At 35.2% G+C, this 18,703-nt stretch overlaps 1 protein-coding gene across 1 annotated transcript in view; it reads right to left on the bottom strand.

Moving 5' to 3' along the window:
• Positions 1 to 18,703, bottom strand: part of LOC140148176 (SH3 and PX domain-containing protein 2B-like) — a 64,862-nt gene that overhangs the window by 33,465 nt on the left and 12,694 nt on the right. Inside the window, 6 exon segments of the mRNA XM_072170036.1 lie at positions 1,264 to 1,395; positions 2,395 to 2,423; positions 3,097 to 3,190; positions 5,068 to 5,148; positions 16,814 to 16,889; positions 17,470 to 17,550. Coding sequence (XP_072026137.1) covers positions 1,264 to 1,395; positions 2,395 to 2,423; positions 3,097 to 3,190; positions 5,068 to 5,148; positions 16,814 to 16,889; positions 17,470 to 17,550 — 493 coding nt within the window.

The following is an 18,703-nucleotide window of genomic DNA, read 5'->3' as shown; positions in this document are numbered from 1 at the left end:
AGATCAGCTATGAGCTGGTATAAGTTTCACGCCTACGGCGATCATCAGCCAACTGATTTACTTATTTAGGCTCTACTGACATAAAATAATGTATCGAGCACTCTGAACTGTTGGGGATAACTTTTACAATATTTATAGATAATAATATATGTAGGCCCGAGGTTCCAAATCATAAATATCCGCTTCTAAAGCACCAATCATTTGGTAGAAATAATGATATTTTATCAACAATAGCTAATTAATTAGTAAAAATGTGGTGACTTAGTACAGAAGGTTAATGGTATGATTGCATTAAGGGGTGCTACACCCTCGATAAATTTGTGTCTATTTTTGCATTTTTCTCAAAACTAATAACACAGTGGTAACAAAAGTTATGTATATTATAGGGGCAAGGAATCAATTATTACACTGGAATTTCAGTGACCCAAGACACATGGTTCGTTATTTATGATAAGAAAAGAGGTACCGCCAGAATGTACCTCATTTTCTATCATATATACTGAACCGCTTGTCTTGAGTCACTGAAATTTCAGTGTAGTAATTGGATTCCTTGCCCCAATAATATACATAACTTTTGTTACCATTGTGTTATTTTTTGTTGTTGAGAAAATGCAACAATAGTCATGAATTTACCATAGGGGTGTATTACCCCCTTAATCTCTGGGTTGCAGAGAACTTCCAGTATAGCCTCAAAATTATTCTTGGTCACTTTGTTAAGTGTCAAAGTAGCTGGGACCAAGACTACCTCAAAATAGCCTACAAGAGGAAATCAATCACTCATTACAAACACTTGGATATATGTGACGTGTCATGTCAAAAGGAGACACTTTTGGGCAGGATCGTAAATGGAGAAATAGCCAAAAATCTGCCGGTGGGTGATTTTTTCACAATTTGGGTTTGTTGCGAATTTGTGATGTTATTAATGTTAAAAATATTGTCTGATAGTTTCAGACCAGAATATAATTGGCATCTTGTATTTTTTGAGACATTTTTCAAGTTGATTCCTATTCTCAACATTGTCAATAGTATTTTTAAAGGCCGATATCTCAATTTCCAATTTTATAACATCATTACTTCCGAACTCAATATCTTCGCTTAGGAATGTCCGATTTCATTGGGGAAAACGGTGTTGTGGAGCAAAATATCTCTTTATTTAAGATATGTAAAAACCTCAAAATTCATAACCTGCCCAAAAGTGTCTCCTTTTGACATGACACGTCACATATGCTAACATTATCAAGATTTTACACCAATAAAACCTACCATTTTCTCCTTTCTCAAATACTTCAACTACATCGCCAGCATGCAGGTCTACCTCATTTTTCTGTTGTTTTTTGTAGTCAGCAATTACCATATACTGCTCGGACTGGATGGGATCTGATATTTGTTCGATGTCTAGAAAGAAAAGAGTTTTGAAAAGTAAAAAAAAAACCCAATTACTTCTTAGAGTACAAGAAATCATAACAATAGTAATCCAAATCGTATTTTGCTGGTTTCAAGTGTGAAGTGTAAATGATCAATTTCTTCATAACTCACTATGTTTACCTGCGTCTTCCAAAACTAAAATAACATGTAACTTTTTGAAAGACTGCATGTTCTTTTGAAAGCATATATAATCTCCCTGGACAATATTAACTATGACTTTAGTTGAAATGGCCCTATAAGTAATTGTAAAACACCATTGTATTTACTAAGAAAATGCAATTTAACAACACTAAAATCCCCCAAATAAGCCTATACCAAACCTAACCTTATACCTGCAGTAATTGTTGTAATTCTTGCTATATATGTTCAACATTAGACTACATTTTAGACAATTGAACAACTTACAATGACTACAGTGACAATGTGACCATGATAACTTTGCCTCCTCCCATGACACCCAACCTCCTACCATGGCACCCACCCTCTGCCATGGCACCCAACCCCCTCCCATGGCACCCATCAGTTATTTTCACTTTAGTATATCCTAAACAAAGATAGATATATCCCCAAGAATATGTCATAATTAGAATCAGAAGCAAATAGCTGCATCTTTTAGCTTGATTTAAGACTTCATTCGTTGAAATCGGTCAAGATGATCCAAAAAGTTGCAGAAATCGGTCAAAATGATCCAAAAAGTTGCAGATTGCCCCATTGGATGCCCTATTGATTTGTACAAAAGGCTTCTAGAACAAGGTCCATGCTTTTTGTTGATTAGAACATTAAAATGCAATTTTTTTTGTTCCTTCCTTGGGGTTTCGATCACCGTTTTCAACAAATGAAGTCTTAAATCAGAGCTAAAGGGTACGGGTAATAGCTACTGTTTTATTTTGACATATTTGCATGTCTCCATTTATGATACACAGGGGTGAACATAACTGGTACCTGAATTCTTTGGCTGTCTGTACTTACCTCCTTTCTTTTTGTCCTTTTTAATGTCGCTGTAAGAAATTGTAATAAAAATACCGTAACCACTCGGGTATAAGCCCACCCTCCTAGGTGGCAGATTTCACTTCAAAAATGGGGGTGGGCTTATAACCAGGGAAGGGCTAGTGCTTGAATTTAAAAAATAAGAACAATCACCACCATTTGTATATGCCCAATGTACCAGTAATTTCTATCTTCTATGTCAATTTCTTAAAATTATAAGTGTGGAATGTTAATTATCAACTGATATTTTTTATATTTGTTATTAAATATGAGAGGAAAGCATTGATTTGATTTTTAAAAGAACCTGGCCAAAATTTAGTACTGGGCTTATACCTGAGTGCAACCTTGTTCCCAGAATGTTTTGAAAAATAGGGGGTGGGCTTATAGCCGAAGGTGGGCTTATACCCTGGTGGTTACGGTATATAAAAAGTTAATAATATACATTTCCCCGTAAAGAAATTATTAAATATTTCCCTTATGAGCCTTATAAGTTTTGATGACGCCGCCATTTTGAACTAATAATGACCACAAAACTAACTGGCGATATCTTCCCCTTACAGACAATATTTTAAGCACTCTGGTATACCCCCTTACATCGTAGTATTTGGTACACTTACAGGAAACAAGCATGTTTTTTTAAAAGCCCAAGCACTATTTATATGATGGCATTGGTGATTCACTTACTCATCTTGTGGGGGATTAATATCTTCATTTGTTGGTGAAAAGAAGTTAATGACCTCTTCACAATCAGAAATCTTCGGGGAAGCCTCACCAATTGCTGTGTGAAAAAGATAATGTGTGGTTCATATTTTGTTGTCTCATTAAGGTTACACAGAGAAGCGTATAAAAAGCGTATAAAAAGGCGTATCAAGTTGTTCTCTAAAACCGTGTTTTCTCAGCAATCAAATATCGCAGTGAGTCAAATGTTGGTGCATGGATGTATCTTTACATTGTTTTTGTGTGTTTATACAAATTTTTAGAATCCGTTTGAAAATCCTTCGTTTAAATCATTTTTACGCACCATGTTCAAAAGATCAAAAACGCGTTCCATGCAGTTTTTTTCAAATGTTCGCTCCGTATAAAACCACGCCGAAAGTGATTATTTTCTCTTTTTTGTATTGTACTACAAATCGACCAAAGAAATAATGTTGCCATGGGGAAGAACAAAATACAGTACCGATTAAATTTTATTAGCCCGTTTTTGGGAACAATTTTTGAGAATCTTGTACCACAAAACACTGTTTTGTTACATTATCGATATCTGGATTGTGGAACGTTAATTTTGATTTCTAACTGCCTACATTATTTCTCAAATGTCTGTCGCTTACTTTACCATTTGAATTTCACTCCAAATTTAAGCTACTTTTGCAAAAAACAAGGTTTTTCGCCATCGATACCTCCGACATTGACAGCGGTAACAAGCTTGTTTATCATAAGAGCCTGTTATATGCACTATTCCATAAGTATCATTTTGAGATTAATCATTTTCATGTGCCCCAGTGGCTCAATCGGTTAGCGCACCGGACTTACGCTCTACTATATAATATTATAGTTTTGAGCTGGAAAATTTTGGTACGTGTTCGAGTCCCTATGTGGTCCATTCCATTTAGTTTATTCTATTTTTCTCTCACTTTTTTTTCTTTTTTCTTGTTCGTTTCTTTCTTTCTGACTGCAGCGATTGATTGTTTTTGCCCATTTTTTTCATTATATAGGCCTAATTCAGCAATTTTTAGGCCTATAGGCCTACTAGTCTATAAAGTAGGCGTGGCCTATGAATATATTTTTACAAATTAGATTAACAAAATATTGGTTGTTGGTTTTGTTATTATTGTTGTAGTTATATATATTGCATATTCATGGTATGCATAGGCCTACTAGGCCTGTTATAGCCTATAGAAGCATTGCGACAGATATCATCGATCCAGGATAATTTTAAAAATTGAAAATTTAGAAAATCCAAAGGAATATTGCCAAAAACGGCTGCCCACAATCAACCCCCCCATCAGCCCATATGGTCCTATCATGGTCGCCCCCTCCCTATCCCTGCAACATATAGGATGGCTCACGAGCCGCGGTTTGTCCGTGCCCTAGTTCAGATTGATACACTATTATACGCGTGAGTTCATTCTTTTCTGCATGGCTGTTTCCATTATTAACTTACGCCCCTCTGGATTCAAGCCTTGAAAATCAATTGTATTTAACCTTAAAGTATTGAATTACACAAAACATGTTCATGTGACACATGTGAGCCCATAATGTGGAAAATGTACACAGCATATAATTAAAGACTAGAGATAAAAAGAATTTATCGCGTCTGACGTCATCTGTCAATCAAATTCGAGCACGGTTTGTTTACAAGTGTCGTGATGATAACTTGCTGAACGCGGTGGTACAACCGGGCGTCTTATTGTTAATTTTGCACCTTCAAACATGCAAACCATCTCAAAAGTTAGGTCTTGATTGGCACTAGCCTTGAAGTTCAGCGTGTGCTGCATTGGCTTAACATTGTTTCTTGTATGTACATACGCGCCACTTTGATCACACGCATAAAAGTATGTACACGCACCATGCAACGCAAAGCTAACATAGAATATGCTGAACTTCAAAGCTAGTACCGCTGACTGGAGGTAGATATAATAGACTACATGTCTACACATACCCTACAATACTCATCCACCTGGCCTAATCTTCTTAAGGCTACTTCTCTGGTGTGACTTCGTCCAAATAGTTTCTTGCCTACAAATATTGGGAAAATAGAATGACAAAATTTATATTATAATTCTAGAAAAAAAGTAATCTTCAACATTTACCCAGATATTTAATAAATCAAAATACATCATATTTCATTTGACAGGTATTCATGTCTTATTTGATATCTTCCAGTTTCTTTATATCAAAATAATACAAACTCCAAACTTTGATTTATAACAGGGTCAGATCAAGAGTTGTTTAAAAAGAGGGTGGCAGGATTGAGCAATACCAAGCAAAAGTGTTAAAGCGGTGGTACCTGGCGCTCCAACTTGATTTGTATTCAGTGCCATATATGCATGATCTTTATAAATTCAAAATGACTCCAATTTTGGACTAATTCATCTAGACAAATTGAGCAAGATAATATAATGATGATGATGATGATAATAATAATAATAACAAAGCTTAGCAACAGTAATTAAATTAATATATCCTAATGCAGATAACTACCGGCCTATAACTCCATGATGCAAAACCTAAATACTATACTTACAAATAAAGGTTTGTAGTTCTGAAAAATGATTTAATACCATTGTAAAAAACATTAAAAAATCATATGATGGTTTTCTATTATCAGCATGCAACCATTGTGCAAATTGTTAATACTACCATGTGTTAGAAATGCTTATTAACTAATGCCTATTAGTTCCCATCATTCCTCCCTATCACATCAAAAATATCTTCATTATGTTAATTTGATGTAACATTTGAACCAATGTGAGTAGCTAGTTCTAAGCATGCAAACCAATACCAACAAGTCAAACATGATGTTCAGACTCATATCTTTCATGTTATCCAACACACGTCACAACCCTTCATCAAACTTACAGAGTAGTAATATTGACTGCTATGAGGGGCGTGGTTTAAATTATAGTTTTATAATTATTATTTTAACTGGCCCCAAATATAAAGCAGTCAATATTTGTTTTATGGTATCATACCAGTTGTACTTGGTAAAGATTCTTGTCATTAGACAGCACTGGGCATTGTGGTGTTTGCATTAATAGATGCACATGCAGATCCACCGTGCCCATCATGCTGCCCTGTGCAAGCCAACAAGCATTGGGCATAATATGCTTGTCGCCCTGGGAAACGGGCCGTACATGTATGTAGTCAAAACTATGCCCGCACCTTTCGCCAATCAGATTACAGAAACCTTAAATAGGTATATAATTAAAAAATAACTATGTTCTCCTGAAAGGCAAATTATAACATGCCCTTATATTGAGTATATTCTTTTGTATTAAATGTCATTATACTGTTATTTTCAGCTGAAAATTCCACAACACTTCCAAGTTTGAAGTCCATATCACTTTGAATAATTTCACAAGAATAAAATCAAAATCTTAGATTTTACTGTAGAACCATGCAATGGGCTTCATCAACATACTTGATGCTTGTCATTACCCCCGGTAAGATGGTGTGTTAAAATTTATATCACTAAAATGAGTGCAAAAGATGGATCTACATTGTATGATGGATCTAGGATCTGTACTGTGACCCCCCCTTTTTTTTTATAGTTGTAGGGTTAGAGTGACATTCACAGATTTGGAGTTTGACATTTTTTCACAAATTTTGTTTTATGACGACCCTACAATGTACTTACATGTCATAAGTAAAGTTTGTGGAAATATCTTTTTGACATGTCATATTTCTTGTGAACCCTCCGCAATTAAATTATTTTGGTTCTTAGGATAAATCATTGTGACTGCTATTTTATCTAGCATCAACATGAGCTTTGAACAATAACAGTAGGCCCTATTCACACATAGCATAAACATATCACAGAACAATATACCTACATGTTTGAGTAAGGGGTCAGTCACCCACCTTTGCACAGTAAACTTTATAAATCCAAAACACCTAGATATTTTAGGTCTTTTGGGGAAAAAATATGAAAGGTCAAAATTTGCATATGACGGATGGCTGCATACACATTAAGTACCTATCATTAGATTTAGTTTACTTTGAGGACTTTTTAAAGGAGTCTCCCGCAATTATAACATTATGCCTTATATGTTAGAAAAATAATTATCAAGCACAAATCACATAGTTTTATTTAAAACAAACTCATATTGACCATAAAAACGAATAAAAACTGTCGGCTCTCAACACACAACTTTTAAAAGTTTCTAAGTGGAACAACGTAATGGTTATTTGTGCTCACTTGTCGTAAGCCTTCATTGTATTACTGGGACGTTATTGCACTTGACAATTTCGACACCGGGAATTTTGAATATCACATGTTGATCGAGAGACAGATGTTTTATTCATTTTTATGGTCACTATGAGTTTGTTTTAAATAAAACTATGTGATTAAGTACTTGATAATTATTTTTCTAACATATAAGGCATAATGTTGTGATTGCCGGAGATGAACTTTAAATGTCAAAAATATAATTTTTTAATAATTGTCATAAAATTTGTATTATATATTGTGAATTTCAAAAAGTCAAAATTATTTGATATCAGAAGGATATTCCTCGTATTCAGAATGCAATTTGGTGTGTCTGATGCGCTCGCATGTCCCACAAAAATACTGTGTAAACATCTCTATCTCAGCGATGTTAAATGTTAAATGCGCTATAAATGATCAAACTTCTCTGATGACTGAAACATGCAGAATGATTTTTATTTTTTTAACATCCTGGAAAGGGTGACCTCCATTATTTATTTGAATACACTTGAATGATTTGGCCTATTGTAACTGAAGGATATTAGTCAGGATTTTACACAAAGAGATTCCTGAGTCTGGTACAACTACAATTTATCCACATCAAGACTTGTCTATATAGCTATGTAGCCTATCACCAAGGTATAGCATTAAACATATAGTTGAAATTTGATAAATAAATGATTGTTAGTACAAGTAATAATCCTAGATTGAGAGGCTGCATTTACAACATTCAATAATCATGATAATTGATGCGTAACTTGACCTTCACCCTTAATATTTACTTAACTGTGTACAGCATGTTCGGCACGTAAACATGTATACTAATTACTATATAAACTAATTGGGTTTTCTACCCTCACCCCTATGATTCAGGAGTTCGAATCCTGAGGGGAGCAAACAAGTTCTTTGTACATCTTCTCTCTTTATTCCTTCCTTCTTTCCTTTCCCATAGCCAAAAAGCATGGTGCAATTTAGGGATTATTACACACCACGATTACACACAATGCAAAAGCAGTGTCCATAAGTTCCTCTAAAAACAAAATAAACAACAAGAACACAAACACCCCAACTAACAAACAAAAACAGACAAAAATGTCAGCAGGCCTGATATATTGATGTATTCTGGCACATGTCAGTTATTTTTCATATAGTGGAATGAGATATACTGCTCAATCATGAAGGGAAAATAATCCTCACACATGGCAAATAGACTGTTCTTTATTACTACAAAATCAACCAAAGTCCATGTAAAACCAAAGTTTGCCAAACATTTGAATCACAGCCACTCAACAGATCCTGGAAGTTTCTTGCAATGTGTCGGCAGTTGTTGAGATTGTTTAATATCCTAGTGAGCCAGTGCACTTGTATTAGGGGTGTCTACGTTTACACGTTTAACATTTAAACGACCGTAAAATGCACTATCCGTTTAAGAAAATCACTAAGGGATGGTGCAATAATTATGTGTACCCCCGGGTGGTGAATTCTCAAAATGGTCTGCCAAAAATCGCTTGCCCCCCCCCTTTGGCTGTGCCAAAAATCTTTGCCCCCCCCCCCTTTTTTTGACGTGCCAAAACACCTTTGCCCCCCCCCTTTTGATGTGCCAAAAAATCTTTGCCCCCCCCTTACACATGCAAGATTTTGGGGAACCCGAATTTAAAACCTTAATGGTACCCAAAATATCTGTGCCAAAATTGCTTCCCCCCCTTTCGACCTGCCAAAATCGCTTGACCCCCCTTTTGACCTGCCAAAAATGCGTGCTCCCCCCTTTTGGCCTGCTAAAATGCCACCCGGGGTACACATAATTATTGCACCATCCCTAACCGTTTAAAGGTAAAAAAAAATAAAAAATTCTTTTTAATTTTTAATTTTTTTATAAAGTTATAGACCCTAAATTTCTTGTTATTCAAGGTTGGAACCAGAGAAAAACTGCTATTTAAAGAGTAAACGACAATGTGCAAACTTTCAATGAACACTGTATTTATTTGCTCCGCCTCTCAGTGCTCACGCAATAACTTGTATACAGAATGAATTCATTTATTTTCCAAGAGGTCAAACTTCAATTCAAAAGTTGATCCTGAATCAGATTTTAAAAATAAACTTCCTGATCGGCAATACAAATGATTGAACAAGAATAATCAGGCTGTAAACATTGCAGGTATTCACTGGTGTAGGTATTCTTGCTGGTGTATTATTAGGAATAGTTATTTGTTCTCACAATTCAGAAAAGGGAATTAACATACAAAATCATTATATATTACTTTTGCCATGTGTGTATTTTGAATAACATGTATTATGAGTAATCATTTGGGGGGGGGGGGGCACCTGCTACGGCGGGCCCCCTTATTTGGCTTGACTTCTAATTTCGGTTTGCTGTTTTGCTTAAAGTATGCCCAGCTTAGAAATAAAAACACAACTTGCTTGATTTTGATTTTATTACTGTTTACTAATATGCATTGAATGCAAGTAAAGTAGTTCTACAGTATATACAGCGGGAATTAACGCTTGAAATACTAAAGTATAAAAATGCCTTTGTCTTTTAAAAACGCTTTGAAGAGATGGTGCTATTACGATCGCAGAGTAGGCCTATGATCCAGGTGACAAGCGATACTACGATGTTATTTAAAACAGTTACCTTTAAAAAAATCATTAAAATCCTGCGCGTATAGTCTTGTCATCTTTGTTTGAAAGGCAAAATTATTGGGTTAATAAAAACGTCCAATACACCGTGACTTTTGTGTCGCTTAAGCATGTTAAACAAGTTAAACAAATGCTCTTAAAACCTGATATCCGCGGCGACTTTCCGTTAAATCAATAACCAGGCATGCAATATTGTGAGGTATTACAACCGACAGTTATAATTATCATAATATGTCCACTTGGAAAACAATCCTTAACAAACCTATATTTTAAATAAAATAATTCTGCTCCAACAATCCTCACAACAAGATTTCCTAACAATAGTAACTGAAGTGGTAAGATCTTTATTCCTTTTTATTTGAAACCAACCCTCTTCGTCCCATGCAGTACAATTTTACACCTCTCTCATTGCAATAAATATGCTTTACTTTTCCTAATCTTTCTTTGCTTACTATGCTAATGATACATTATTGTTTTAAAGAAAAAAAATTGTAGGCCTATCCAAACGGTTACATTTCAGCCCCGGGGGTGGCACTTCAATATGAAATGGATATAGGTGTAGGGCTGGCCAGTAAGGGGCATCCGGTGATAGCAAAATGTAAAAAATATAAGGTCATTGCAAGCCTGAGAGCATGATTTTTGGCATTCTGTGAGAGCAAAGATCAGTGTACAAAATATGGGGTCATTGGGTGAGAGAGGGACCGTTTGGATCTAAATTAGGGGGGCATTGGGTGAGAATATGACCTTTTTTAATGGTTTTTTTTGGTGAGAGCCAAAAGAAGCCTCGAAAATCAGTGATAGACGACTCGTTGCTGTTCAGATGGATATATTACTTATTAGGGTTTAGGTCTTTGGGTGACAGATCTAAAGGAAAAATATGGGGTCTTTGGGTGACAGTGCATGTGCTGGTAATGGTCTTTTGGTGACAGCGATGGTGAAAAAGGGGGTCTTAATAGCCTGGTGTTTGGGTGACAGAGCACGTGCTGGTAATGGGGTCTTTGGGTGACAGCGATGGTGAAAAGGGGGTCTTAAGGCCAGAGTAATGGAAGACACATTCATCCACGCCCGAATTTGAGATTTCTTGATATTTATCAACACTAAGATGTATTCTTTCACTTGAAACTGATAAAATACAACTTGTTAATATTTACACGTATTTTTGCTTGATTTGTTTCACTCTTTTCAACTCTTAAAAAGTCACATGGCTCAAGACAGCTTAGTAAATTGGCGGGAAATAATGAGTCAGGAATGCGCGAATGCAAAATATTGTGATTACGCGCGCGATTCGCGGCGCGTGACGCGTCGCATAACTCTGCGCGTATGTCCAACGCAGTCAAAAGGCGCATTCGGTATGTTTTTAACGCCGCAAATCGGTGTAAACAAAACACAAATTTGCAGTCAAAATGCCACTTAGATTTTTTAATTATTTTGAATTTTGGCGCACTAAATGCAGACATTATAAATTCATTGTTGCAAAAAGATGCATATTAAGACCATGCACCAGGTACAGCTTTTACAAGCGTGAAAGTCTTGCCGTTTTAAAATATAAGGACATTTTGTGCATAATTTTGACATTTTTTACTAAAGCGTCGATTTCTCATAGTTCACTTTTGACAATATTGCACGATTTTTGTGACAAGATAACTCGAAAAATATGCAAGCAAAGGGTAAACTTTTTTCACTATCGTTTAGAGTACATCAAAGTCTAGGGAAGGTTTTCTTATTTTTTCAAAATATTTGTTTTAAACAAAAATATACACCATTATGTGCAATTTTTAGCTGAATAGAATGACAAAATTGCTTTTTTCACATGTTTTTTTCAATATTTCGAAAAAAGAGACGAATTTCCAAAAAATAAAAAAACCTTCCCTAAGTTCATGTCTCTTCGTCATTAAAAGCTAACTGATTTTTTTTTTACTCCGAACTGATTTTTTTTAAGTTGTCACAAAAAATTGGGGTAAAAAGTGATTTTTGTGATTTTATCAAAAACTCGAGATTTTTGAAAAAATCTGGCGTCACCATGGGATTCCTTGACTCATTTCCTTTCCAAAAATGTATAGTTTTATATACTTTGGAGATACAATTCAGAAATAATGATGCTCGAAAAGGTCCATGTTCTCTCCCATTACTCTGCCCTTAATAGCCCTACATACGCGTCACCTCCAAAGTGGGAGTGCCCCCCCCTGATTTCAGCACATCACATCAAAGCTCCCATTGGGTGCCCTATTCCTTTTTTAAAGGAATTTTATTAATTACTATGTTGTATTGTATTTTAGGTGGGAAATTAACTGCAGCATGGCAATACCTATGGCCACTTTATACAGCAGCAACAACTATCTGTGTTGACCACTGCCACTCTTCATTCCACCTCAGACCCAATCACTTTAAAGCCATAATGTGTGATTTGTATAAATAGACTCCTATTTATAATGTTAGTTGTCACTGCTCACATTATCCCCTTTTAATTTTGAGCCAAATAAATGAGGTAAAACAAAGAAAATTGCTATTTCATTCCAGCGCCTATGCATGTATTAGCTCGCCGATTGTACTATTATCATGAATATTGGCTTCACACAGCTAGGATGAACAAAAAAGATGTAAGACGAATAGCGATATGCACACAGTTTATATGTCAAGACGTAAGACGAATAGAGATGTAAGACGAATAGCGATAATAATGCACACAGTTTTATACGTCACTGATTCAATAATACACACACACACACACAATGTTGTATATTTTTTCATATACTAGTCCAGGTAAAACACGCTGACGTGCAGGCGTTTCGATAGCTATCAGCTATCTTTCTCAATGCTACTGTTGATGTGATGATCGTTGAACAGCTGTTGTTGATTGCTGCTTGGCAACGGAGTTGCCAGACGATTTCTTCCATCAACAGTAGCATTGAGAAAGATAGCTGATAGCTATCAAACGCCTGCACGTAAGTGTGTTTTACCTGACTAGTATATGAAAAAATATACAGTTTTATGGAACAGTCCTGATGAATTTGTTCAAAAGACACACACAATGTGTTTAGCAACCACTCGATCGGTGAACTCTAAATAAAACCGAAGATCTCCAGTTTTAATATAAAAACTTAAATTTTACTTTAATTAAAAGCACTTCAGGCTTAGCCTTTCACATGGTATTTTAGTACACCATTGGGCATTACATTCATGCAAAAAGTAGAAATTCAACCAAAATTGAGGGTGTATCTGTGGATCATCACACATTATGGCTTGAATTAATAATAGACGAAAAAGCATGTTTCACATGATTCTTGTCTTTATTTTATCTTTAAAAGTAACAAAGGAAGGTATATGAACACATATATCGTTGGAAAGTAAATTGTGCCCAGTCCAATAATAGCAGTTCAGAAGTTAGGAAAATCTCAATTTCTTTTTTTAGAAAATCATGTAAAATATCCCCCTCTCCTCCATACATTGTACATAACAAATCATGGACTTTTATAGTCTGTGCTTAAGACCATGTAACTATTGGAAACCATAAACACTATTGGAAACCAAAGCCCTTGCTGCTCACTTCGCTCGCTATTCGAGGGGCATCACGGTTTGCGAACGGGGGCTCGTGCCCCCTCAACCATGAGTAGTCTTTGATCAAGACTAGGACTAGTTGTATCAGAAAAACAGCCTAAAATGCTTCACAATGGCAGGGTGTATGACATAAAAAAAAAAGATGCAAATTATAAATAATTGTCTATTTCAACCCTTGGAATCACCAAGATTTGAAGATCATCAGATTTTATTGATACTTCTACAATGTAAATGATAAGAATGAAAAGCTCTTGACTAGAATTTGTTAGCATGCTGGTTTAATTCCCGGCCATTCATCAGCTCTGAGTTGTTCATTCTCCCAATTTATCATTATGTCAGTGGTCAATTTTCCTTTTCCCATTTAATATTCATCTAGAAACAAATATTTAGTATTCTACAAAATCAAGAGGTACAGTGTGTAATGGATTATGAATGAAGAATTCAAAAGGAGCTAGCATTTATACAGGCCCCTGTGTAACACTATGGGAAATGCACCATATTAGATTGTCAACCACAGGTACTAAGATAGGTGCACCTCTGGCTTTATTGGAATATATTTTAATACAAGAGCACAAATCATATTACCGTATTGGTCCGAGTATAGTCCCACCCGTTTTTTATGTGAAAATTTTTCACAATTGGGGGGTGGGATTATACTCGAATTTCCAAAAAAAAAGTTTATTTTTTTAAGTTTATTTTTTCGGTGAGAGTGTCCCTGGACCTAGACCTAGATGCTAGGATCATTCATGGCTGACCTAAAAAAAAAAAAAAAAAAAATTCTAGATATTTTTGTATTTTTAATATGAAAATTGATACTTTGTTTTCATGTCATACTCTATTAATGATTTCAAAATGCATTCAAATTCAATGCATTTTGAAATCATTAATAGAGTATGACATGAATACAAATTATCAATTTTCATATTAAAATACAAAATATCTTGAAATTTTTTTTAATTTTTTATTTTTAGGACAACCATGAATGATCCTAGCATCTAGGTTCTAGGTCCAGGACACTCCAAAAAAAAAACTTATAAAAAAAAAAAAAATTTTTTTTTTTTTACAATTCTGAAATTTTTGAAAAATGGGGGTGGGATTATACTCGAACGTGGGACTATACTCGGACGAATACGGTACATGCAGAAACATTGTTACAAACATACATACAATACAATTGAACAGTAAAACAATCCAGAGGTACACCATTTTTACTTCCAGACCCGACATGCAAACATGGTGGACTGACTGTGGTGGCTTCTCCATCTTTATATTCAATGGTTACGATTGAAGTTTAAAATGGAGAAAGGAGAGTTGATGAATGTTAATATAGTGTGAGGGAGTGCCATGAGTAGTCACACATAGTGCTTGCTAGTTGCTATGACAACCTTTCTGAATGCCCTGCTGTATCGTTTGCTGGATCTCATCTGGAAGCTGGTCTGGAAGGCTGACATCTTTAAGGCTCTTCTCTGAGAGGGAGGCAAAATGTTATAATGCATGCCAAGTCTCACAAATGCTTATACTATGTGAATACAAGAAGACCGCTCACAACTGACATATAAACCAACCACTATATTGTTAATCATAAACATCAGGTTTTTGATTTACAGTTGAGAGGGAATGCTTTGGACATTCTGCAAATTTGTCTTCAAAATGTTGAGTATATACATATAAACTACATGTAGCTAATAACTGAACACAATGACTTTAAACAAAGATATGCTGCCTTTTTATGGGTACTTTTAACTTTGACACGCTATTTTGTACAGGGTATGCAAATTCTTTGACACCATTTTGGTGATAATTTACAAGCAATTTGAAAGACTTTAAAGTACAAAATAGTTTGTTTTTATATAGTCATCTTTTTACTGCCACTGAGCTGCTGGTATTTTGTACTAGCATGGGAGCCTGGTCAAAATCTCAGACTCACTATAAAAATCATTCCAATATTTCCTTATAAAGAGAGCTAGTTTGAGTTAGTCAAACATCAGCTGTAGTACAGGACCTTCTTGCATTTACATAGTCATTATATTACATAGCAATAATCACAAGGAAGTTAAATGGAATTAAATGTTGCTTAGGTATTCTTCACAGAACAAGACCTTTGCAATTGCTTGAGATAATCCGCATTCTTGTGATGTAATATTAGCATTAGCCAATACTGGTAAGAGTTTTAATTTCATGAATTGCATGAGTGGACAAGCAGGTGTGAAAAATAGCAACACACAAAAATATATTGCACTGTAAAGTTTTATTACTTCACATTCCTTGAAACAAAAAACAACTTGTCCCGAGTACAAAAATCACTGAAAACTCTCTACATTAAAATAACAGCATAGATCTATACATGCAGATAGTATCACAGTTACGTTTGCTCAGCTTAAAATTTGTGAAAATTATTTGTTTTTGTTACTGCACACATCAATAATATCCCAACTTACGCTCATATCAATACACTATGTTATGAGTCTTATTTTTTCACCAATTTTAAGCCAAACACACTATAATGCAGTACCAATGTTTTCTATTTGGGAAGCACAACAAGAGCATTATCCTATAAGGTAACCCCGCAAAATAAAATTACAGATGAAACAGCATAATTTGTGTAGGACATTTTATTACTGTACACAAAATGTTATGCACTACCAAAAACATACATGCACAGACTATAAACAAACAAACATATTAATATGTAATTAAACAAGTCCAATCAATTTTGAATAATGCAGTAAGCCATGAGCAAAAAGCCATGCAAAACATTTCTACTTGCCAACAACAGCCACTAATTAAGATTTGACAAACAATTTCAAAATTTGAATTTTAAGAAAAACATGTGATAAAAAAATGCCAACAAATACATTGCAAAAAGCATATCATTTTTTTAATTGGCATAACAAAACTTACTTATCCTTTAAATATTGGTATATGCTGAAGTAAGAATCAAATAAAGCATATCTGTTCAATGTTGGTTTGTCATCAAGTTTTCATCAAAGACACAGACAGTGCTTATGAACTACACACTTTCTGAACAAATTTTTGAAGTCATTTTGTAAGCATGTTTCAAACCTAATATCACATGTTTGTTTGCTAAACACGTGCCATCAAAAGTATGTTTACGCTGAAACATGTTTACAAATGGACTACTGAAATGTGTTTACAAAAAGTAGCTTTTTGCAATATAACATTTTAAAGTTAAAAAGCACTTTTTTGTGTTCTTTTATGGTTTCTTAAAATACTATTAAATATTGATATATTCCATAATCATGTGAATGAGCACTGACTTACCTGGTAGGAATGGGATCATGCGTTGTGAAGGATTTTTAGCTCCCGCTTCTTCAGGAAATAAAGCAAATAATTTCATCTGTATTACAGGCAGAAAAAGACACATTTTTAGTCATGTTTGAAAAACCCAAAATGATTTTTAAAAAAACAAATTCTGCTTTTGAAAATGACACCCAATTGTAATATATTTGTCATGAGATTTTAATTTTCTTTATTTTGTTTCTAAGTTCAATCACTGATGATCAAAAGTGTTAACATGGTTAGTGCTAACTTGTGTTTATCTTTTGTGTTAAACTGTGTGGGATTTAGCCTTAAACAGAAATCTTCTATTGAAGGATTATATCAGCTTTATTCCCCAATGGAGTCTTTACACTAGTCTAACTCATAAATTTCTTCCACCAATGATACACCTAACTTGAGCAGTGGCGCGCCCCAGTCCGAACTCTTGCCCCCCCTGTTGGCCCCCAGAAAAAACCCAAAATTACGAAAATTTCCACTTTTTACGGTAATTTTGCGCAAACTTTGTTGATTTTGCCCCCTGAAATTCAATTTGCCCCCGAAAAAAAAAATTTCCTGGCGCCGCCACTGAACTTGAGCATCTTTTCAATATGGCATGGAGATACACTTTCAATAACAATTATATATAGTACACCCCTTACCTGAAAATCAAAGAATTTGCTATATCTTCGATATATAATATTGACAGCATTATCAGACCATGTGACTGTTATAAGATAAACCTGCAGAAACAGTAAGTACAAATTCAGTCAGTGTTTTTCATAACATCATCAGAAGTATCATTGATTGGCATTATGTCAACCTTACCATATAAAGTTTGATCTATTTACATGTAGCAACAAAATCTTGATAAAGATTCAGTATAAATGCATGCTTGTTGCTAGTCTTTGTCAAAGACGACTCACGATCCTTGCCGAGGGGTGGAGCGGCGAAGTCGCGACAGCTCGCCGCCAAGCGGTGAGAGCGAGCGATCGCCGCTTAAGCGGCGACCGTGAGTCGTCTTTGCCAATGTGCAGCGTTTCGTATCGCAACTAAGTCACGTTACTTGTCAAAGTCGGGCCGCCCTTTCACTAATAATCACTGATTAATAGACTCAAAATATAACTTCGTCTATCATCAACTAATTATCATGATTGCATCATACTGTGCTAATCAGGCATGGTATTACACGACCCATCACAACACTTGGTCCGGGTCGGGTCAACGTTGATCGGAGGTGACCTTGTTGTTTGGTACAATCGAACATCCAGGGAAGCTGATCCCGGAAACTGAAGTGATGATGCTTGAAGTTGAGTTTAGAATTCCAATATTTAATATAAATACTGGAGTAGGCCTATATAAAACAAATATAGGTACATATGTATGACGACCTTCTCTGATATAATATTTGAAAGCGTGATGAACCAATCACTTTGGACCATACACTCTCTTTTCAAATCATTTCTGCTGCAGCAGTCGGCGATCGATATGACCACAAAGCTGCGAAGTTTTTATATCAAGTAGGCCTTAAATGAGACTGTTTCCGTGTTTTCTTCCTCGTCACGAAACAACCCGGAAAACAACCGGAAAACAAACCAAAAGAGAAGGAACTTCATAATTAGGCCTACATTAATAGTGAATATTGTCCAAAAATGGCTTTATTTGGGCCTTCATTTTCACTTTTTCTAAAATCGTCCACCAAATGGAGCTAAATGGTTTCAATCGGGCTTTCATGTTGCAATTTTTTCCAAATTTTTAGGGGTAACATTCCCTCAGATTTCCCCCCTGCGTATGCATAAAAAGCGTTGCCCTTTTTAAAGCTGCTTTAGACACCGACACACCATTTAAAGCAATAATTTATAGGCCTAGGACTAATAGTCAAAACTCCCGGTCAAA

The sequence above is a fragment of the Amphiura filiformis genome, chromosome 3, assembly GCF_039555335.1.
Source record: "Amphiura filiformis chromosome 3, Afil_fr2py, whole genome shotgun sequence".
Taxonomy (NCBI): domain Eukaryota; kingdom Metazoa; phylum Echinodermata; class Ophiuroidea; order Amphilepidida; family Amphiuridae; genus Amphiura; species Amphiura filiformis.
The sequence above is the reverse complement of the archived record's forward strand: the minus strand, read 5'-3'. Positions and strand labels throughout refer to the sequence as shown.